Source organism: Chlorocebus sabaeus, chromosome 19, assembly GCF_047675955.1.
Source record: "Chlorocebus sabaeus isolate Y175 chromosome 19, mChlSab1.0.hap1, whole genome shotgun sequence".
NCBI classification, from domain to species: domain Eukaryota; kingdom Metazoa; phylum Chordata; class Mammalia; order Primates; family Cercopithecidae; genus Chlorocebus; species Chlorocebus sabaeus.
In genome coordinates this window covers 11,920,862-11,943,382 of record NC_132922.1, presented here as the reverse complement: position 1 = coordinate 11,943,382, position 22,521 = coordinate 11,920,862, and the positions used below count along the sequence as shown (strand labels likewise).

Below are 22,521 nucleotides of genomic sequence, written 5' to 3'. Positions count from 1 at the left end.
AGTATAACTTAGAGTTAACTGCAAAAGCTTAGGTTTGCAGCTGATGTAACCATTGGCCAGATGGGGTGGAGGCTCTCTCCAGAATCTCAGGTGGCTCCTGCATGTCATTCGACTTGTTCCCCCTCCACGGGAAACCGGTGTTCTGACTTCTATTATCATAGATTGATTTTGCCTGTTCTTGAACTTCATATAAATAATACAGTATGAATTATTTTATGTCTGACTTCTTTTGTTCAATATTACTTTCATGGGGTGCGCTGATGCTTTATATGCTAGGAGTTCATTCATTTTTGTTGCTGTGTAGTATTCCATTGATGGAGAGAGTACGATATATTTACCATGTATAACATATTCACAATAGATTTTAACATATATCTTAAATTATAATATATTAAAATTGCATTATATATAATTCATATATTTAAATAATTTTATATATTATAATATATTTTAATATATACCATTGTTGCTGGACAGACTGTTATTTTGAGTTTTTGGCTGTCATGAATAAAGCACCATGAACGTTCTTTTTTTTTTTTTTTTTTGAGAGTCTTGCTCTGTTGCCCAGGCTGGAGTGGAGTGGCACCATCTCCGCACATTGCAACCTCCACCTCTCAGGTTCAAGGGATTCTCCTGACTCAGCCTCTCAAGTGGCTGGAATTACAGGTGCGTGCCAACACACCTAATTTTTGTATTTTTTTTTAGTAGAGATGGAGTTTTGCCGTGTTGGCCAGGCTGGTCTCAAACTCCTGACCTCAGGTGATCCACCTGCCTCAGCGTCCCAAAGTGCTGGAATTACAGGCGTGAGCCACCGCACCCAGCCTGTGAACATTCTTATGCAGCCTTTGGTGGACATAGCATCCATTTCAGTTGGATATTATAACACCTAGGAGTGGCATTGCTAAGTCATGGAGTAGACGCTTGTTTCGCTTTAGTAGCTGCAACCAAACATTCTGTGCTGCCCCTTTTATGCTGCCATCAGCAGTGTAAGAGAGTTCCATCCTTGACAACATTTGGTGTTGTCAGTCTTTTGGATTTGAGCCATCCTGGTGGGGAGGGGGTAGTGGTATCTCACTGTGGCTTTACTTTACATTTCTCTGATGATTAATGACATTGACCACATTTTCATGGGCTCACAGGCCATTTTGATATTCAGTTTTGTAAGCTGCTTCTTCAAGATGTTGGCCCATTTTATAATGGGCTCTTTTTCTTACTGATTTTCTGGAGCACCTTATGTATTTGGGAGATAAACCCTTTTTTAGGTAGGTGTAGTGCAGACATCTTTTCCCAGTCTATGACAGGCCTTTTCACTCCCTTCATTGTGCTTTCTGATGAGAGTCTGTGCTTTTCTTACTGATTCCTGGTTATCATGTATTGTTTTATTTCACATTGTGGATGAGGTTAAAAGTTGTTAATATAACACACACTAGTTAAGACAACATTGTGGAGAGGGGAACGCGGCGTGGGGGATTTTCTCCTCTAGGCTGCTTCCAGTTTTCGGAGTCAATCATATTGACCCTCTGGTTTTAGTTCCTTGAGTGGTTTCCTCCAGGAACCACTATTTCTTGATTTATTAGCTCTTGATGGTATCTACTGCCTTCCCTCCACGAATATGAGAGTTTCGCTCTTATGATTCTCCAGAACTTCCCCTCCTCTTCTCTCCCCTCCCCATGTAGCTGCATCACTGTCCTCAGGTCCCCCGTGGGCAAACGCCCGCAGCTTCAAAAGCTTGCTGAAACTCAACCAGAAGCAGAATCACTTGACTCAACCTTGTGAATCAGCCGCTGACACTTCCCTCACTCCTCTTCCAGCCTTCCTCCTCATCCCATCTTCTGACCTCTTTCACTTTTGCCTTCACATGATTAAGGTTGAGAATGTTTATGTTCATTTTGTGAACATATCTCAGCCTCCCGTGTCCTGTCTATAGATTGAATCTAAATGTTGAAAACCCAGTCTTTGAGGTTTCCGTCACTGTAATTATAGGAACTTGCATCTCACCAACCTCGGCCATGATGACTTCCCTCTCCTGGACCTTTCTGTCTTAATGCTGTTCCAAAAAAAATCTTCTTCGTGTGGCCTGCAAATGGTTCTGCCTTTTTGATTTTCCGCCAATGATGCTTACAATCATGCCGTGATCTTGTTGGCCTCCTCCTTGGACCATGGCTGTAGAATGTGGAAAGGTGTTAACTCTTCAACCTTTTCTGTCTGTCGTTCTCGAAGGGGGTCCAGCCTCTTGACACCTTGGTCTTAAAGCTCAAGGATCTCGAAGAATTAAGCCCCGTTTAGGTCGATCCTCTTGTGCAATCAATGTCCCACTCACAGGGGCTGCTTACTGCCCATGCTTCCCTTTTGCCCTCCTTCCCTTCTCCTGGGATTGGAGAGCTCATGGAAGCACCGATTCTGCATCTCATGAGGAGACCTCCTGGAGACGACTCAGGAAGGGTGCGGGAAGGTGCCCTTCGGCAGCTGGTTCAGGTTTGACTCTGAAAGCATGGGGGTGGGGCAACCTCGACTCTCTTTAGAACACTGTCTGCTGTGCCGTCAGTCTCCTGAAGGTCACACAGGTGGCAAATACACGCCCCTGTCTCTGGGCTCACCTGTGGGTGAACAGAATTGACTGTGACTCGTTCAATATCATGCACTCAGACGCCTCTGCATATGAGACCCTTTGTGTCATGATTGTCTCAGCCATTCATCGCCCTCCAACCTGGCTGACTCCTATCTGCCGTTAGGATTCATTTCAGGGACCACCTCCTCAGGGAAGCCTTCTTAGCTAGCCCTGTCCCCTCTGGGTTGTGTGAAACGTGCCACCTCTAAGCACCCCCACCTCCCCAGCACATTCCCCTCATCGTGTGGTGGCTACCCGTTGTGCCCAGGGATGAAACTCTCAGTGTCTTGAGGACAGAGTTGGTGGCTATTGATCTGTAGGGAGTGAAGAAAAAACTTCCCCTTCGTCCTCTGAAGTTTTGCTGAAAGAGAAGCTCACGAAAGGCAGACAAATTGGCCGGGTGCGGTGGCTCACCCCTGTAATCCCAGTGCTTTGTGAGGCCAAGGCGGGTGGATCACCTGAGGTTAGGAGTTCGAGACCAGCCTGGCCAACATGGTGAAACCCCCTCTCTACTAAAAATACAAAAAACTAGCCAGGTGTAGTGGCAGGCTCCTGTAATCTCAGTTACTCGGGAGGCTGAGGCAGGAGAATTGCTTGAACAAGGGAGGTGGAGGTTGCAGTGAGCTGAGACTGCACCATAGCATTCCAGCCTGGGCAACAGAGCGAGACTTCTCCAAAAACAAAAACAAAAAAACGACGACAACAAAAAAACAGACAAATTGGAGAAAAGGCATGCACATTTTACTTATCGTCTATGATGGAGCCTTCAGAATGAAGACCAAAGGGTACAGGGGAAGTCATCCATTTTAATGCTTAGTTTCAACCAGTTTTGGGCAGCCGTGTAGAAATATAATTGGACAAAAAGGGTTTGATTGAATGCTAACAGACCAAGGGGGAAATCCGGCAGGGCTTGTCTCTCTAGATTCTTCTTGGCCTCTCTGAGCGGCGTTCCTTCCTTCTGGGTGTGGGTTAGGGCCCTCTCTGGACTGGGAGTCACATGACTTACAGTCAAAGTAGGTCAGAGAATTTCTTTTTTCTTTCCTTCTCTCTCTCTCTCTCTTCCTTCCTTTTTTCCTTCCTTCTTTCCTTCCTTCCTTCCCTCCCTTCCTTCCCTCCCTCCCTCCCTCCCTCGCTCCCTTCCTTCCTTCCTTCCTTCCTTCCTTCCTTCCTTCCTTCCTTCCCTCCTACACCCTTCCCATCCCTTCCCTTTCTTTTGAGACAGGGTCTTGCTCTGTTGCCCAGACTGGAGTGCAGTGGCACGATCTTGGCTCACTGCAACCTCCACCTCCCAGGTTCAAGCAATTCTCCTGCCTCAGCCTCCTGAGTAGCTGGGATGACAGGCACCCACCACCATGCCTGGCTAATTTAGATATTTTTAGTAGAGACGGAGTTCTGCCATGTTGGCCAGGCTGATCTCGAACTCCTGACGTCAGATGATTCGCCCACCTTGGCCTCCCAAAGTGCTGGGATTACAGCTGTGAGCCACCGTGCCCGGTCCAGAGAATTTCTTTATGAATAGTTTTTATACAGAAAGGCAGAGAGAAAGTTACAATAATATTTTGGCTGGTTTGGGGAGAGAAGTAATATTTTTAGGTTTTATGGCTGTTTGCAGGGTGGGAGTAGAAAGGGGGTTCTAGTTCCTATGGCCAGCTTAGCAAGAGAGTGAGACTGAGGACAAAAGGGCAGGCAAAGGTCAGAGAAAAACTATTGCTTCTGAGGCTGCTTCTCAGGCCTTCATTTTGAGATACTGTTTTCTGAGTCCCAACACGTTCTTTCACTGAGTTTTCCCCAAACATTGAATAAGCACTGACCATGTGCTAGGAGTTCAAAACCAAAAAGGAGCGGTGATTTTAGTCAAATGGGAGATACTTTCAAAATGTGTGGCTCACAGCAGGGAAATGAGAGCACTGGGGACTACTGGAACAGAACTGCCTGGCCTGGGAGAATCCAAGGAAGGCTTCCTGGAGGAGGAATGGCAGAGTGGACCTCTGCTACTGCAGCAGGAATGCCCCCAGCTGCTGCTGGGGAAAGGCTTATGTTGGCTGGGTTTGCATTTGGGGCAGAGTGGCTGGCAGCTCCCCCTGCCCAGTGAGGGTAGTTCTGGGGAGAGTTGCCACGCTCGGATCCCATTTCCCATCATCCCCAACACTTTGCATTGGTTCTTGCCAGCAGAAGTGAAGACATAAGAAGCTGGCAGGACTTCCCAGTCTCCTTCCCCTTCTATCCCTGTGTGCAGAGGCCTCCGAGGAGCCCGGACCTTGATTTTCGACCTGGGGAAATTGCCCATGTGCTCGGAGGAATGCCTGCATGACACTCTTGTGTGAGAGAGAAATAGACATCTGGCTGGGCGCTGTGGCTCACGCCTGTAATCCCAGCACTTTGGGAGGCCGAGGCTAGAGGATCACAAGGTCAGGAGATCGAGACCGTCCTGGCTAACATAGTGAAACCCCGTTTCTACTAAAAATACAAAAAGTTAGCCGGGTGTGGTGGCGGGTGCCTATAGTCCCAGCTACTCGGGAGGCTGAGGCAGGAGAATGGCATGAACCTGGGAGGCGGAGGTTGCAGTGAGCTGAGATTGTGCCACTGCACTCCAGCCTGGGAGACAGCGAGACTCCATCTCAAAAAAAAAAAAAAAAAAGAAAGAAAGAAATGGACATCTTTTCTATTAAACCACTGCAGTTTCGGGGTTTATTTGTTCCCTATGCAGTGCCTCTTACTTCACCAGCACCCAGCCTACCAGATCGCTTGAGCTCTCAACCTCTGGTGGAGTTGGTCAGCGGGATTAGGAAGTGATACCTAATACAGTCTTTGAAAGTCTCTATCACTGAGTCACTTGATCCTCATTCACTCAATGCTCATAAGCCGAGTACCTGCCGCTGACGATGCAGAGATGACCCTGCCCTGCTCTTACAGGAGCCACAACCCAGTGGAGAAAACAGGTGGAAAGTCCAACAGCCACGCCCGCCTCTGTCTACTCACTTTCCCCCAGGGTCTTCCTGGATTGATGTTTCCTAGAGAGTTGGGGGAGATGTTCCAAGCTGAGCAGGTGAAAGGGAGAGTCCCAGGGAGAGGGCCGTTGGCCAGAGAGGTCAGCAGCAGGTGGGAGCAGGGACATGTCATAGGTGGAGGAGAGAGACGTTGGTCCTGGGGATGCTAGGGGCTGAAGTGCTGATGTTAACTGCCGGGATCACTGTCAGCCAATCAGGGCTGCCACGTACAGTTGCTCAGCCTTGCACTGCGCAAGGAGGATGAGTAGAGGCTGGCACGTAGGGAAATGTGTCTGAGCAGAGCGGGGGTACTTTTTTCTGACTATCACAAAGGTGCCAAATGAGTCAGGTGCCCCGATACCAGTGAACTCAGGGTCAGCACTTCAACTCATTGCTTATCAGTGATGAGACTTCACAGATGTGGGGGTGAGAAGTGGGGGTGAGGGTAAGAGAAATAAAGGAGCCACTTCTGCTGCTGCACATGAGTGGCACTTTCTCGCTTAAGCCTCACGGCACCCACGTGGGCAAGGGGTTCTCCTGGTGCGGGGGAGGGAGTTAAGGTTAGGTGGTTTGCCCAGATCCATATTCGGGACATCTCAGAGCCTCAACCTCCCGGTCCATGTAATAGCAATTGACAGACTCCCTCTGAATAGGGTGAACCTGTGTCCCTTTCGCCCTGGATCGGGCTGCTCTAGCCTGCTGTCCCTGCCATGGGTGACAGCACCCCTGTCACTCTTGAAAGGGTCCTGGTTCAGATGAAAAATGCCACAGTGACCCTACTTCGCAGGCAAGGTATGAGGCTAGAAATGATCAATTGCCAGAAAGATCTTGACAGGGCAAACGCATCACCTGACAGCACAGTCAGGGAGGACAGAGCCTGGGAGGGAGGCGCTGGGGCTGCCCAGACAGGCATCTATCCGGGAAGCTGCACAGAAGGGGCTGAGGGTGCAGCTGAAGGACAAGCGCCTGAATTCAAACTCTGACATCACTCACAGAGCTCCCCGCTGCTGGCCAGCCCTGGTCAGAAGGGACAGGCCAGGCAATAAGAGGAGAGCCAGCAGTGAGTCTCCCTGGTGGAAAGGGCCACACATGTGCAGTCAGGGGAACTTGGGAACAGCCCTGTCCCCACCCCTTCCTGATCCCACCCCCCTAGAGAGGGAGCCCAGAGGTGGGTGAGGGGCCTACCATGCCTCTTGCCACTTCCTCCTGTGTGTCCTTAGCCAGGGGACATACCCTGCCTGAGCCTCCGCATCCACATCTGGAAGTTGGGGGTATTGAGAGTTGCTCACCTAGGGGGATGGGGTGAAATTAAACAAGATTCTGCCAGCAAGGTCCCTGGGTGTGCCCCCAACTCCTCACAACCTCCCTCTCTCTCCCACTTCCTGCGTCCCTCCATCCTCTCCCATCATTGTCACTGTCCCCAGGCCTCCTCCCTGTGCCCTCTTTCCACTCTTTCACCTCCTGTTCCATTCAACTCCCCTGCTCTTCCAGAATCAGGGAAACTGAAGGATGGGCCTCAGTCTCTAAGGAAGGCAAAGACCTGGGTTGAGCAGCAGAATAAAAGATCTTCTTCCAAGAAATGCAAACGGGCCGTTCACCACCATCTCCAGCAGCTCACAGACACCAGCGAAGCAAGGCGCTCCTGACAAGTAGATTTTTTAAAAAATCAGAGTGAATTACTTTTAATTAAAAATGTGTCTTGGCTGGGCGCGGTGGCTCAAGCCTGTAATCCCAGCACTTTGGGAGGCTGAGATGGGCGGATCACGAGGTCAGGAGATCGAGACCATCCTGGCTAACACAGTGAAACCCCGTCTCTACTAAAAAATACAAAAAACTAGCCGGGCGAGGTGGCAGGCGCCTGTAGTCCCAGCTACTCGGGAGACTGAGGCAGGAGAATGGCGTAAACTCGGAGGCGGAGCTTGCAGCGAGCTGAGATCCAGCCACTGCACTCCAGCCTGGGCGACAGAGCGAGACTCCGTCTAAAAAAAAAAAAAAAAAAAAAAAAGTATCTTACGTTTTGGCCGGGCACGGTGGCTCATTCCTGTAATCCCAGCACTTTGAGAGGCCAAGGCAGGTGGATCACCTGAGGTCAGAAGTTCAAGACCAGCCTGACCAACATGATGAAACCCCATCTCTACTAAAAATACGAAAATCAGCCAGGCGTGGTGGCATGTGCCTGTAATCCCAGCTACTCAGGAAGCTGAGGCAGGAGAATCACTTGAACCTGGGAGGTGGAGGTTGCAGTGAGCTGAGATCGTGCCACTGTACTCCAGCCTGGGCGACAGAGCGGGACTTTGTCTCAAAAAAAAATTATATTATATTTCAATAATTAAATTATAAGATTATGGTTAATACTCTGGGAATAGTTTTCAATTTATTAATGAAATGATTATTTTAATTGGCTTCAAAGCTACACTTCTAAAATAAAATGTGAAGAATTCTACCTAACAAAGAATAATTTGTTAGGTAATTGCACCACGAATTGCAAGTGTGTAAATAAACAGTAGGAAATGAATAAATGTCATTCCTTTTGGAGTGGACCTTCATGTAGGGCAAGAGTCACACTAACTCCTTCTGGGATGAGAAAACACAGCTAACCCTTCCGGGACAAGCACCTGAATTCAAACTCTGGCCTCACTTGCAGAGCTCCTTCCTGCTGGCAGCCCTGGTCGAAGGGACAGGCCAGGCAATAGGAGAGCCAGCAGCGAGTCTCCCTGTTGGAAAGGAGCCAGACATGTGTAGTCACGGGGCCTTGGGAGCAACCCTGTCCCCACCCCCTTCCCGATTCCACCCTCTAGAGAGAGAGCCCAGGAGGGAGGAGTTCCACATGGAGGATGGACTCTGCCCCTGGACAGCAGCTCCCTCCTCCCAATCTCAGCCATGGCGGGCACTGGCGCTCTCTTGCTTTTCCATCTGCAGAGCCTGAAGCCCCTGGGTCTAGCCTCCCGGCCCTGGTCACCCTGGAAGACAAGATTGTCCAGAAAGGGCAGCCTTCCCCAGGTCACCCCTCAGCAAACTTCTGCTCACATATCTGGGGCCAAACTGTGCCACAATGTTGACAGTGACTGTATGGGCCTGGAGGAAAATAATTATTTAGTGGAGGGGATTAGGAGAAGCAGGGAGAGGGGATGGCGCAGGAGGGCAGGAAGAAGTCTCGCAGCCATGTAGGCCCGAAGGGAAGAGCTAGCAGACTCTGAGATCCATGGAGACACGGAAGGAAAGGAGAAGAGAGGAGGGAGGATAGGCGCGGGGCAGGGCTGCAGGCAACTGCGGGAGGACAGGAGGCGGAGGACACGAAGGAGCCAGGAGGACAGGGGCGTGGGAACAGAGGGCGCTGGAGGGAGGTCTGTGACTGTGAGGACCATCAGAGCTGCCCGAGGGACTGAGAGTAGGGTCCCGTCACTACACACAACAAGACTCAGGCCCGTGGCCATGCTCAGGATCCAGGCTTTGCCCCCATATCTGCTCCTGCAGACGCGGCTCTCCTGCTGGTCACCTGGTGGCCCCCAGAGGGATGGCTGGCCATCTCCAGGCACTGGACCTCATCCCAAGGAGGAAGAAAGAGGTTGTAGCCGAGCTGTGAGTGAAGCCCCAGGGGACAGGAGGCCTGGGCCCTTGGAAGGTGGGGTTCTAGGGGACAGTGGTCAGGTCTCCCTGGGACCTGCCCTGTGGCATGACTAACTGTGGGGTTCTTTGACCAGGGTAAGCCCCTCTTGCCTCCCCTACACTGGCCTCTTTGCCCAGAATGACCGTACAATTTTCATCACTTACTTCCAATGAGTGGAGTCAGGACTGTTGTCAAACCCAGAGTCACAAGCAAAGGGCAGGGCGTCACGTGGGGGTGGTGAAGGCTACTCTGGGGACCCTCTAAGCCTGGCTGCCATGATGTGCCAGGATAGGAAGCACACCGTCCTTCCTTAAGCTCCCACAGTGTGCCCAGCCTTTGATGGAAGTCTCAATGTGATTATAAATGTAGGCTTGAGGTTGCCAGTATCAATCATCTACCCCACTAATCTATAAATGAGTGCAATCACATTAAAAATGTTGATAGGACTTTACTGGAACCTGACAAGCTGGTCATTGCATTCATAGGACTTGGATCCACTCATCTGATTTCGAAAACTACGAAAGATAAGGAGAGTTGAGGTAGAAAATGTCAATACATGGCTGGGCACTGTGGCTCACACCTGTAATGCCAGCACTTTGGGAGGCTGAGGCAGGCAGATCACCTGAGGTCAGGAGTTCAAGACCAGCCTGGTGAACATGGTGAAACCCCATCTCTACTAAAGATACAAAAATTAGCTGGGTGTGGTAGCACACGCCTGTAGTCCAAGCTACTCACGAGGCTGAGGCAGGAGAATTGTTTGAACCCAGGAGGCAGAGGTTGCAGTGAGCTGAGATCACACCACTGCCCTTCAGCCTGGGTGACAGAACAAGACTCTGTCTCAAAAAAAGAAGTCAATACTATCTTAAAGCTATAGCAATCAGAAGAGTGTGCACGGGCTGTACAAAGTCTCGATACAATTATAAAGCTATAACATTCAGAAGAGTGTGTGTAGGAGGGTGGACGGGTGCTCAGAAGGAAGCTCTAAAGCCACAGGGAAAAATTTCACCCCTTTGGACTGGACATGGGCTGTGTTCTGGCAAATTACACAATGCAAGGTGGTGACATTCTTGCCCACTAGGGAGTCATCGAGGAAGGTCACATTGCCTAAGAGTAGCAATTTATAAAATCTCATTAGAGAGTGCCTGTGTAAATTCTTTATTTCTGGGCCACCTGTGTACTTCCTCACTAACAAGGAGGAGAATCGGGTGAAGCTCACGGTTGTGGATTGCTGCAGTGTAAACAGACTTTACAAAAAAGAGCTTCAACTGGTGTCCTGCCCCTCTAGGGCACTCACTGGGGCCTTCATGCTGGCATTGGAAGAGTGGGCATCGGCAAGGACAGTGGCTGAAGAGGACAAAGAAAAGCAAGCTTTCAGCCGCCCTGGGTGACCCGTGAATTCTAAAGTGTCTCCCAAGGAATACTGGGAGACCCCAGCAGTTTACACTTGGTGGGTTGAACAGGGAATGTTAGTATGAATTATTCATCCAATGTTGAACACCTACCTGTGCACAGCACGCTTGCCCAGTGAGAAGGGCAGGGCTGCTGCTCCTGCTCTGTGCCCGGGAGGGAGGCAGACACATGGGCTCTCATGGGAGAAGCTGAGCTCAGCCCATGAAAAGGCTCCCATTCACAGGCACAAAAGCCCTGAGGAAGAAGCCAGCTTGGTGCACTTGACGGAACATCACCCACTTGGCTCAACAAATGTGTGGTGGTGTGTGCCTGTGTGTGTGCGTGTGTGTGCATTCTGTGTGTGCATGTGTGTGTGCATGTGTGTGTGCGTGTGTGCGTGTGTGCATGTCTGTGCATGTGTGTGCATGTGTGTGTGTGCGTGTGTGCGCATGTGTCTGTGCATGTGTGCATGTATGTGTGCATGTCCGTGTGTGTGCATGTGCGTGTGTGTGTGCGTGTGTGCATATGTGTGTGCGTGTATATGTGTGCATGTGTGTGTGCATGTGCATGTGTGTGTGTGCGTGTGTGCGTGTGTGTGTACATGTGTGTCTCACACATGCATATTTACATATGCAAGAGGATAGGACGAAATACAGGAAAACACTTTTGTAATCTTGTGGTTGAGAAAACTGGCATAAACAAGGCACACAATGCCAAACACTACGGCCCTCAGGCCTCCCTGCCACGGGGATGCTGCTTTTTCTGCTCCAGGTGTTTCCACGAGGCGGGCATGGAGTCTTCCCTGGAGAAGCGACATACGGTGGAGAGACAGGTAAGAATTTTTACACTTAGAAAGGGCGGAGCAGCCATGACCTTAGGTGTGAGCCCCAGGGAAGACAACCTGATATATTTGACTGGGTTATATTTGAAATTTCTGCACAGCAGAAGACACCATGCGGTACACACAGGAGACTGCGAGAGAACCTCTGCCCAGCATGAATGAACGGCCAAGTGACACGAGTGACACTATGAGCTTGGTGCCCTCTCCATCCAGAGCCAGAGGTGTAAGCCAGGCCCTTCCTCCCAGCTCAGACTCCTACATCCCCAACTTGAGCCATGGCGCACATGCTGGGCACTTACTGTGTGCACAGCAGAGGGAGCTGAGCTGCGTCCAGAAACAGATCTAGGAGCTCACAGAGCCAAGGCCTGGGTCTCCATCCCTGGAGGAGGGTGGTGCCGAGAGCAGGGCCCCCGGCTGTCACTGGCCCGGAGCTCACCGTGCAGGGGCAGCCCAGGCCCTCTGGGGATGCCACTGGGGTGTTGGTGGCCAAGGACCAGAAACAGCTGTGGGTGCTTCCCTCAGAGGACTGGGTGGGGCCAGGACCACGAGGACCTGCCCACCGCCTTCTCTATGGGGCATCTGGTTGTGTCTGGGAGTATCTCATGGAAGGGCCCTTTCTACCATGAGGGAACGGTAGTCCAGACTTGTCTGGGAGCCAAGGATACCAGGCATGTCAAGTAGGTTCTTCTAGAAGGTTTTCCCTCCTGGAATGTCTGTGTCTCTGCCCCTCTCCGGCTGCCTGCATCAGGAAGGGAGGGAGCAGATGGGCTGGTGAAGTGAGTGATGTCAATCACATGTATCTACCGTCCAGGGCTCACTCTGTGCTGAGGGTCCTCCCGGGAATATGTGGCTCACCAGCGTCCCACCCCATAGAGAAGGTGGGGGGCTGGCTCTGGCAGCCAGGGCTGGAGCAGGAGGAGGCTGACCAGGAGCATGGGTGTGGGGGAGGGAGAGAGGGACCCCACTGTGCTGCCCCAGCGCAAGGGACACTGGTGTCTCTACTTCCTGGCCTTCCACGAGGCGGGACACCCCTCCTCCTTCTCTGGGCTCCTTCTCTGCCCCGCGGGGTGGTGGATACAGCGGGGCTTCCACCTCAGGACCTCAGGAGCCGCGTATGTGGCACACAGTGGGCCTCCTCGACAGCTGCTCATGAGCAAACAGGCCCAACCCCTTCTGGTGGCAAAGACGCAGACACACAAGCACACACAGAGAGCGACGGGACAGAAAGGAACCTTCCCCAGGGTTTCCCAGACACGCCCAGATGTCTACCTCAGCTCTGCCCCAAGTCAGAGGATTGCAGCAATTCTTACCGGGAAGAGTAATGGGGAAGCCACGTCATCAACCCCGATCGTTTCGTTTACATTTCTGGGTTCTGACAACAGCCCCAGCTCCACCCCTTGAAGCAAGTGGCCGAAAAATGGACAGCATGTAGTCACTCTGGTCAAAGAGGCCACCCCAGTGGGGGTACGGGGGACAGAGGGCCCCACCCTGGGAGGAGAGCACTGTCCCCTGTCCCAGGGCAGGTGCAGCCACCCCTCCACCTCCCTTCCCCCCACCCTCTGTCTGCCCCCAGTTTGGCCCCTTTGCCTGGAGAGATCCTTTGGCTGTTTTGATCACTTGCTTCTAGGATGAGGAGGGCAGGGCTGTTGTCAGAGCCCAGAATCAAAGCCAGAGGAGCAGGTGGACACTGAGGTTGTCCCTTCACCCTGCTCCATGGACAGTGTTGAAGTGGGCATCTGGGTGTGTCTGGGGTATCCCAAGGAAGGGTCTTTTTGTCATGTCACTCTGTTGGGGGTGGTACACAGAAGCAGGGAGTCCTTTCTGTCCCGAGCTCCTCAGACTCCCAGCTTCCCTGGGTCTCATCTCAGAGCTTTGCCTATGACCTGGGAGCCCTGTGGGTCCAGGGAAGGGGACTGGACACAGCCCCATGAGACTGCCGAGACCTGGACTAGGAACTGGCAGCCTGTGGTTCCTCTGGGCTGTAGGGGTCGGGGCCCCACAGTGGTGGCAGAGCCGGGACCTCGTACACAGCAGCATGGACTCCAGACCCGAGCGGGACCTCTGTTCTCGTCCCAGGGTGACATGAGCTGAGTGGCCCAGCCATCAGGGGCTGCTTCAGGGTCCCTCTGCCCTGGTCTGTCCCTCTCACCCAGTCTGGACCCCTGTGGGGCACTTGCCCTGTCCCCAGTTTTCCTTACAGGGGACCTGGGCAAATCCCAGGGAAGCTTGCGCCTATTAAGGAGGCCGTTCTCCTGCCTCTCCCTTGGGGATCCAGCTTCTTCCTCTCCCCTTGGAACTTCCCCAGGCTCCTGTGGAAACTCCAGCAAGACCTGGTATTTTATCACATTTTCACATTGATCACATTGATTGTTCAGCCAGCGTTCCAGGGACAGAAATGGGGGAGGGGCTGTCCTTCCCCAGGAAAGGGTGGAGCCTCCTTCCATCTTCCTCACAGTTGGCCTAGGAAAGGTGCAAACTCTTAACCACCCCTGGGTTCCCCTGTCGCCTTACAGACCCGCCCTGCCCCGGCTACAGGGGGACCAGGAAGGGGCCAGTTGTGTCTGGGACATTCCTGCCCAGAGAGGGTCAGGCCCTAGTGCACAGAAGGATGTGGGTGTGGTCGGTGCAGGCACTGACAGGGGGTGGGGCACATAAGTCTCTGGGGAGCTCACTGAGAGGTTCCAGGTTGTAGCCCTTATGGAAGTTCCTGGGTCCGGGGGCTAGAGTGAGACTGTTCCCCACTCATGTCTGGGCAGTAGATGCCCAACCAGTGGCTCCCTCTGTCCACCCTTGGCCAGGGAGGGTCCTGGCCTCCCTCTCTGTTGGTGGGGACCCCCCCAGCACCCTCTCTTCTCTCCTCTCTGGAGCCCTGCCTGGGTGCATGGCTTGTACAGTGAGTTACTGAGAATTGAACTCTGGACAGTACCTGGGCCCCAATGTGCTTTGAACATTTTAGTCTGAGGCCATCTTTGTCATCAAATGAGAAGGTTCACAGATGTGCAGGTGTGCTGATAGTCCAACCTTTCTGGTTTGTAAAACTAGAAGGAGAAACAGACAATGTGCCTGTTTCTATGATGGGCTGTAAAGTGGATTTTACAGATTTGGAGACATTCTGGAAGATCCAGACCTGTCTGGATCAGAGAGGGGAGCAGGCATGGGGCAGTCGTGAGTCCAGTGGGGCCTGGGCTGGCAGGAGCAGCAGGGAGGAGGATGTGCCCAGGGTGGGTGAGCTGGGGAGACCCTGGAACCCAAGGCTGAGGACCCAGAGGCAGGAGACGCAGGAGACGCCCCAGGGATGCTGAGCAAAGCGTTGTCCCGTGATGCCACTGTCCCGGGTCTCCCCGTTGAAAGCTCATGTGTGGGCTGTCCTGGCTGTGGATCCAGGGCTGTATTTGCTCCAGGGGCATTTGATGCAGGTTAAGCCAGGGGAAAGGCCATCGCTCTGGGCAGCAGGAGCCACCAGAAAGGGTTGGGGTAGGGTTGGGTCCTCCCACAGTCCTGCAGGGCACAGGAAGTAATTGGGGCTGAGAGCAGAGCTGGCTGGATTGACACCCCCGAGGAAGGACAAGCCTGTGGGGGAACATGAGCAAGGACCACAGCCCATCTATGTCTGGGAACCCCAAACTTGGTACAGGTGCGGTCTCTGCCCAGGTGGGCTGTGGGTACCGTGGGGCATCCTGCTCTGTGTGCCTCGAGTGTGAACTGGGAAGGGTGGTCTGTGGTCAGATTCACACAACACACCAAGATGAGCTCACACCGGAACCACCCGACACTCAAATGGCAGTTGACAGCCCCCAGGGGACATCTTCTTGACTAGAGGAGTCCAACATCGGGAGACAGAATTGGAGGGGTCCTCACGGCAGACAACAGGGCCTCCTCTGGTCTGTCCATGAGGAGTGGCGCCCACCAAGATGACAGGGACACTGCTGAGGAGGGAGGATCGCTCCCACCTTCCTCTGAGGTTTCCACCTCAGTGAGCACCGGCCAGCGTGGGAGGGTGAGGAGCTGTGCTCGGTCTGGGTGGCCAGGGTGGGACTGTCCCCAGGACGTGGACTCCCCTGCATGGGACAGCTGGCCAAGGACAGGGGGGTCTAGTGAGAGCCAGGACAGGGGATTAGGCAGGACAGAGGCAGCCCCCGGGCCCACAGGGCCAGCACCTTCTAGGGGCAGCTGTGCTGCGTGCAGCAGGTGGACCTGGGAAAGGATGGCACCAGACCTGCCGCCGGGACTCGGGGGCTCACTTGGGGCAGGAGCACAGTGTCCCTCACATTTCTGCAGGACCCAGAGGTGGGAGAAAGGGCACAGGGTGGCCCTTCTGAGGGGGGATGTGTCCCTGCTGGGGACTCTGTTTGCTGGGAGGGGCTGGACCTCCAGGTACCTTTCAGAGCCTTTAGCATCTCCTCTGGATAATGGGGATGAAAACACTCCTCACTCTAGTTTACAATTATTAGGTACACTGATGCGTACGAGGATGCAGGACCTGCTGATCTCCCATCTCCACAGCCAGGGAAGACGCAGGATGCTAACAGACAGCCCAGGGTGCAGCAGGTGCCAGGGAGCCTGGACCGGGCACATCCTGCACTGGTCGCAGGGGAGGACATAGGGGTGGCTGCCCTTGAGCCTGCTCTCTGGGTTATCTGAGTGTTATTCAGGACCTTTCTCCAGGGTGTGGATACCTGTCCTCTCACCTGCCCCCTGGTCTCCCGCCTTCCAGACTCCTGAAGCCCAAAGGGAGCAAAGTGGGGCCGGGTCTACATCCCCATTGTCACTCCACAGCGTCCGGTGGGTCAACTGTCAGAGTGGGCACATCAAAACCAAAGCTTGCCCGAAGGCATGGCAGAGAACTTCCTTGTTCTGATGCTGACGTGGGTGACATGCGTGACCTGAGTTGGAGAAGGGGTGGGGCAGGACATCACTGACTCAGCAGCTTCCAGGTCACTTTGATGATATATTAAGGCTCTCGAATCCTAAGAGAATGTTGGTGAAGATCTCAACACCACGCCTTGAGCAAGTCGCAGGAGCGGGAGGACATAGACCAGGAACCGAGAAGAGACAAGCACATGGACGGCAGCCCAGCATCCAGGCCCAGGTATGGGAAGCCCCTCCGAGCACCTCTGTTCCTCACCTCCTCTTCGAGCTTTTCTGATGAGCACTCACCTCTCATCCTCAAACCCCTGGGGCCTCTCTTTTCCTCCTGACCCTCTCTCTGGACTTGGCCTCTTGCTCTAGGTTCCCAGTTTTGGTCCCAGCGCTGGTCTATCCTCCAACGGTACCAATTCCAGGTCTCCTTTCAGCTCCTGGGGCAGGTGCACAGGGAGCCTGAAAATCCCGGTAGATAATGGTGCTGTGCCCCAGCCAGTGAAGATGGTTGGAGAGGGGATTCTCCTCACTTGTCTTTAAATGAGCATCTGCTATTTCTTGCAAATGTTCCATGTCTCTGGACTTGGCCTAAGCCCTTTTATGTTCAGTGTCATCTCGTTCTCCCTAATATTAAGAAAAGGGGATTTCTTGTAGGACCATTTTGCTATGAGGAAGCCTTGTTTCCTTTTCTTGAGAACACAAAGCAAGTGACTGGCAGAGCCCAGATTCATACCTAGGTCCACTCAAAATGGTAGTGAACAGAGATTTTTCCCTTCCTTCCTTCCTTCCTTCTTTCTCTTCTCCTTCCTTCCTTCCTTCCTTCCTTCCTTCCTTCCTTCCTTCCTTCCTCTCTTTCTCCCTTTCTGTTTTCCTCCCTCTTTCTTTCTTTTCTCTTTCCTTCTTTCTTTCTTTTCCTTCCTTCCTGTCTCTCTTTCTTTTTCCTTCCTTCCTTCCTTTCTTTCCTTCTTTCTTTCTCTTCCTTCCTTCCTGTCTTTCTTTCCTTTCCTTTCCTTCCTTCTTTCTTTCCTCCTTCAGTTTTTTCTTTCTTTCTTTCTCTTTCTTCCTTCCTTCTTTCTTGTCTTTCTTTCTTTCTCTCCTTTCCTTTCCTTTCTTTCTTTTCCTTCCTTCCTTCTTTCTTTCTTCTTTCCTTCTTTCTTTTCCTTCGTTCCTTCTTTCCCTTCCTTCCTTTCCCTCTTCTTTCTTTCTTTCATTCCTCCCTTCTCTTTCTTTCTTCCTCTCTCTTTCTTCCCTTTCCTTCTTTCTTTTCCTCCTTCCTTCCTCTTTCTTTCTTTCTCTTTCTTCTTTCTTTCTTCTTTCCTTCTTTCTTTCCCTTCCCTGCTTCTTTCCTTCTTTCTTTTCCTTCCTTCCTTTCCTCTTTCTTTCTTTCTTTCTTTCTTCCCCTTCCCCTTTTCCCTCCTTCCTTCCTTCCTTCCTCCCTTCCTTCTTCCCTTCCCTTCCATCCCCTCCCCTTTCCTTTCCTTCTGCCTTCCCTTCCCCTCCCCTCCCCTGCCCTTCCCTCCCCTCCCCTCCCCTGCCCTTCCCTCCCCTCCCCTCCTCTTTCTTTCTTTCTTTTTTCTTTTTTTTTTTTTTTTTTTTTTTGAGACGGAGTCTCACTCTGTTGCCCAGGCTAGAGTGCAGTGGCACCATCTCGACTCACTGCAACCTCCGCCTCCCGGGTTCATGCTATTCTCCTGCCTCAGCCTCCCGAGTAGCTGAGACTACAGGCGCCTGCCACCACGCTCAGCTAATTTTTTGTATTTTTAATAGAGACGGGGTTTCACCGTGTTAGCCAGGATGGTCTTGATCTCCTGACCTCATGATCCACCTGCCTCGGCCTCCCAAAGTGCTGGGATTACAGGCGTGAGCCACTGCACCCGGCCTCTTTCTTTCTTTCCTTCCTTCCTCCCTCCCTCCCTCCCTCCCTCTCTATTTCTCTCTCTCTCTTTCTCTCTCTCTCTCTCTTTCTTTCTTTTGCTGCTGCCTCAACAGAGATTTTTCTAATTCTGGTTATGTCAGGATGCATAGTGAGGGGCTGGGAGAGGCCTTCAAGATGGGGCTGGTGTTTCAAGCCCAAGAGTCCTGAACTGTCCCATCTCAACTGCCTGAGAAGCACATTTGGGAGACCTCAGGGCACCCTAAGGGATGTGGAAAATCCTATGAATTATCCAAAAAGAAGTCCCAGCAGGTTCCACTCCCCTCAGGAGTGTCACTGTCCTGATGCTGGGTGTGGTAGGAGTTAACCCTGCAGGCAGGAGGAAGCCCCAGCGGGTCCATCTCCAGCAGGGGCTGTGGGTAAGCAGAGCCAGGACAGGGGTGCATGGTGAGGCCAGGGAATGAGACCCAGCTCTACCTCAGGAAGAGGAGCAGGGTCCTCCCCGGAGGGCCTGAACACACTGAGCTGACCCTGGGGAGGCCCTCAAAAGGCCTAAACAGGCTCCAGGACTGTGCTGACTTCCTGATAATCCCCCAGAAGGGGTCAGAGAGAGAAGATCAGTGGCCCCCACAAAATGAGTGGAAGCCCCTCCTCCGACAGGTGTCTCAGTATATGGGGAGCAGGGAAGGATTGGGGGGTGCAAGAGAGGAGCAAGGGGTAGTCCCAGGAGGAGTCTTAGGTCTTTTGGTTTCCCCCACCTTTGTCCACAGACACCTGATGGATCCAGACACGTTCACTTTCAACTTTAACAATGACCTTTCGGTCCTTGGACGGCGCCAGACCTACTTGTGCTACGAGGTGGAGCGCCTGGACAATGGCACCTGGGTCCCGATGGACGAGCGCAGGGGCTTTCTACGCAACAAGGTGACCAACCCAGCCACCTGCATCCAGGCTGGGCCGTCCCAATCCAGGGACACGCATGGGCAGAAGGTTCTGGGTGGTACCTGTGGTGTCCCACAGAGTGTCTGTCACCTGTGCTTCCTGCAGCTGCTGCTGCTTGGCCCTGGGGTTGGGGGAGACTTCGGCTTCAGTGACTCTCCATGGCCAGGTAGGGTGGAGTCTGCCTGACAGCAAAGTGCTTCCTGAGGAGCCTCCCAGGATCCCCTCACGGACGCAGCTCCCACCAGGAGCGATTCGGAACTGTGGGATTTGTGGACTCAGGGCCTACCTGATTCACAAGGCCGGGATGCCCCTGTGCCTGCTCTTTGGCCTCATCCTGCAGGGAGAGAGACTGAGGCAGGAGAGGCCGATCAGGGGTTCTGTCCTGCCCAGGGTGGAGTCCACAGCAAGGCCAGAACAGGCCTCATGTCAGGATGCAGGGATGTCCAGCATTTGGGGAGGAGCTGGGCCAGGCCAGGCTGAGGGGCCCTGAGCCCGCGGGACCTTCTTCCCTGGACCCTACCCAGCACAGCCTCTGTCTGGAGAGGCCAGGTTCTGCTTGGCTCTGGTGCTGGAAACTGGGGGCTTCTCTGAGCTCTGTGAACTCAGTGTGGGCCTTGCTGGACCCACACACACTGCTTAGAACATCCTTTGAAGGGTGCCAGTCTCCATCACTGCCTAAGCAGTGGGACTCCCCCAGGAATGACCCACAGCTCCTTCTCAGCACAAACCGTGTCATCCACTCCACCATGCGATCCCTCTGAATGGAGTCCCTCCCTGTTCTTGTCCCCATCACAATCACAGTCTTTGCTGCCCTGCTATCCCCAGTTTGACCAGTTCCTAGTCTTAGTGGAAAATCCTTTTCTCTGAAGTTTGGAGAAAATACCATATTTCTATAAGTCATGATAATGACAATTATCCCATGTCCCAGGGACCTTCCCATGTTGGAGTGAGTCTTGCTGGTCTTCCCTTCCCCACTACTTTTGGTGGCCTTTTGGCCTAAGTCTATATCACTTCTGGGCTCAGCACAGGTTGTGGCACAGAATGGAAGCTTCTAGAATTATGGGCCTGAGATGGGATGGCAGTAGGGGAGTTGATAAGTAGAGCAGGTCAATCTCTCCTTGAAAGAACCACACTCACTCAGGGGCATCAGGCCAATGACCCTGGGGCTCCGCCGGCTCCTCGTCTCCCTCCCATCTCTATAGCCTCTCCCTGCAAGGCTGGGCCTGGGGTGAGGGTCATGAAGGCTCTGACCTTGGGTACAAAATTGAAGGGGGCTCCAAATGCTCAGTAATTAGAGAAAACACATTCTAATTTAATAATTAATGCAATATTTTAAAAAGGCAAATTTAATACAAATGGATCATGACAAATAAAACCGAAGATTCTAATAAAGACTGACAGGAGAGTGCTGTCACGTGTATACCGGAGCTGGGGCAAAATCAAACCTCATTGCTCCTGATCTGTTTGTATTTAACAGACAATATTTTGCTTATCTTGGGATTTCTGCATAACACTTGATATTTTTAATACTGCAGAGAAAATCATGCATCCTAATAACGGGTTTTGGCGACTCCTCTAATTTTGTGCTGGAAGCCCCCGCCTCCCCAGCCCCACCTGGTCCTGGCCCTCCCTCCCTGTTCACCACACATCACCTCACACTCTGTTTCCTTTTCTAGGCTAAGAATCGTCCCCATGGTGATTACGGCTGCCACGCGGAGCTGTGCTTCCTGGGCGAGGTTCCTTCTTGGCAGTTGGACCCAGCCCAGACGTACAGGGTCACTTGGTTCATCTCCTGGAGCCCCTGCTTCAGCAGGGGCTGTGCCGGGCAAGTGTGTGCGTTCCTTCAGCAGAACACACACATGAAACTGCGCATCTTCGCTGCCCGCATCTATGATTACGATTTCCTGTATCAGGAGGCACTGAGGACGCTGCGGGATGCTGGGGCCCAAGTCTCCATCATGACCTACGAGGGTAAGAATGGAAGGTTTGGGTGGGGTGGGGTGGGTGGGGGCAGGAGAGGTCCCTGGGAAGAAAAGGAGAAAAGCCTTGGTCTGCTGCCTGCAGAGACGATGGCTGCACTCTGGGACCCGACTTTGGGGTCTATGGGAAGAGAGAGGCCAGGAGGCCGGGAGATGTGGCCCCAGGGAGGGAAAGGAAGGTGGCTGGAAGTGGAAGCAGAACTTGGGGCTTCCCGAAAGAATGAGAACTGGGCTGGCCCAGATCCCAGTGGGAAGTTCCTGATGAAGGAGCTAAGTCCCTAGGGGAGGGAGAGGGAAAGGAGGGACTGAAACCAGGATGTGGGAAGTCTGTCCTGAGAGTCACGGGCTCTTGGTGCCACCCCGTCCCCACAACCGGAGCGTGACTTATCTCCCCTGTCACTTTTCAGAATTTAAGCACTGTTGGGACACCTTTGTGGACCACCAGGGACGTCCCTTCCAGCCCTGGGATGGACTAGATGAGCACAGCCAAGCCCTGAGTGGGAGGCTTCGCGCCATTCTCCAGGTGACGGCTTCCTCCCTCTGCCTGGTGCCCCATCGGCCTCCCCCTCCTCCCCTCTCCCCTGGGCCTTGCCTTCCCCTCTGCTCAGAGCCTCCTCTGGGTTCCCTGATCCCCCCAGGGCGCCCAGCTTCATCCCTCCCTTTCCTTCTCACAGCCTCCCTCTCTCTCCAACCTCCCCTATCCCTCCCTCCTCTCCTGTCATTATCACTGTCCCCAGGCCTCCTCCCTGTGCCCTCTTTCCACTCTGTCACCTCCTGCTCCATTCAACCCCACTGCTCTTCCAGAATCAGGGAAACTGAAGGATGGGCCTCAGTCTCTAAGGAAGGCCGAGACCTGGGTTGAGCCTCAGAATAAAAGATCTTCTTCCAAGAAATGCAAACAGGCTGTTCACCACCATCTCCAGCCGCTCACAGACACCAGCAAAGCAAGGCGCTCCTGACCAAGTAGATTTTTTAAAAATCAAAGTGAATTAATTTTAATTGAAAATTTCTCTTATGTTCTAAGTATATAATAGTAAGATTGTGCTCAATATTCTCAGAATAGTTTTCAATTTATTAATGAAATGATTAATTGGCTTTGTATCTAGACTAATAAAACATTAAGAATCTTCCATAATTGCTTTGGCTCAGCAATTGTATCATGAATTGCAAGTGTTTACATAAACACTAGCAAATACAAAAAATTAGCCGGGTGAGGTGGCGGGTGCCTATAGTCCCAGCTACTCAGGAGGCTGAGGCAGGAGGATGGCGTGAACCGGAGGATGGCGTGAACACGGGAGGCGGAGCTTGCAGTGAGCTGAGATCACGCCACTGCACACCAGCGTGGGCGACAGAGCAAGACTGTGTCTCAAAACAACAACAACAACAACAAAAGTTAGCAAATGTGTAGATGTCTTTCCTTGTGTAGTGGACCTGT

At 52.6% G+C, this 22,521-nt stretch overlaps 1 protein-coding gene across 1 annotated transcript; it reads left to right on the top strand.

Moving 5' to 3' along the window:
* Window positions 1-11,320: 11,320 nt before the first annotated feature.
* On the top strand, window positions 11,321-22,221 carry APOBEC3A (apolipoprotein B mRNA editing enzyme catalytic subunit 3A). The gene is made up of 6 exons (XM_073006715.1): window positions 11,321-11,423; window positions 11,534-16,521; window positions 18,936-19,089; window positions 20,784-21,078; window positions 21,494-21,609; window positions 21,891-22,221. Exons 2-6 carry the CDS (start codon window positions 16,493-16,495, stop codon window positions 21,903-21,905), a joined length of 609 nt encoding a protein of 202 aa, XP_072862816.1. The 5' UTR covers window positions 11,321-11,423; window positions 11,534-16,492; the 3' UTR covers window positions 21,906-22,221.
* The last annotated feature ends 300 nt before the right edge of the window (window positions 22,222-22,521 follow it).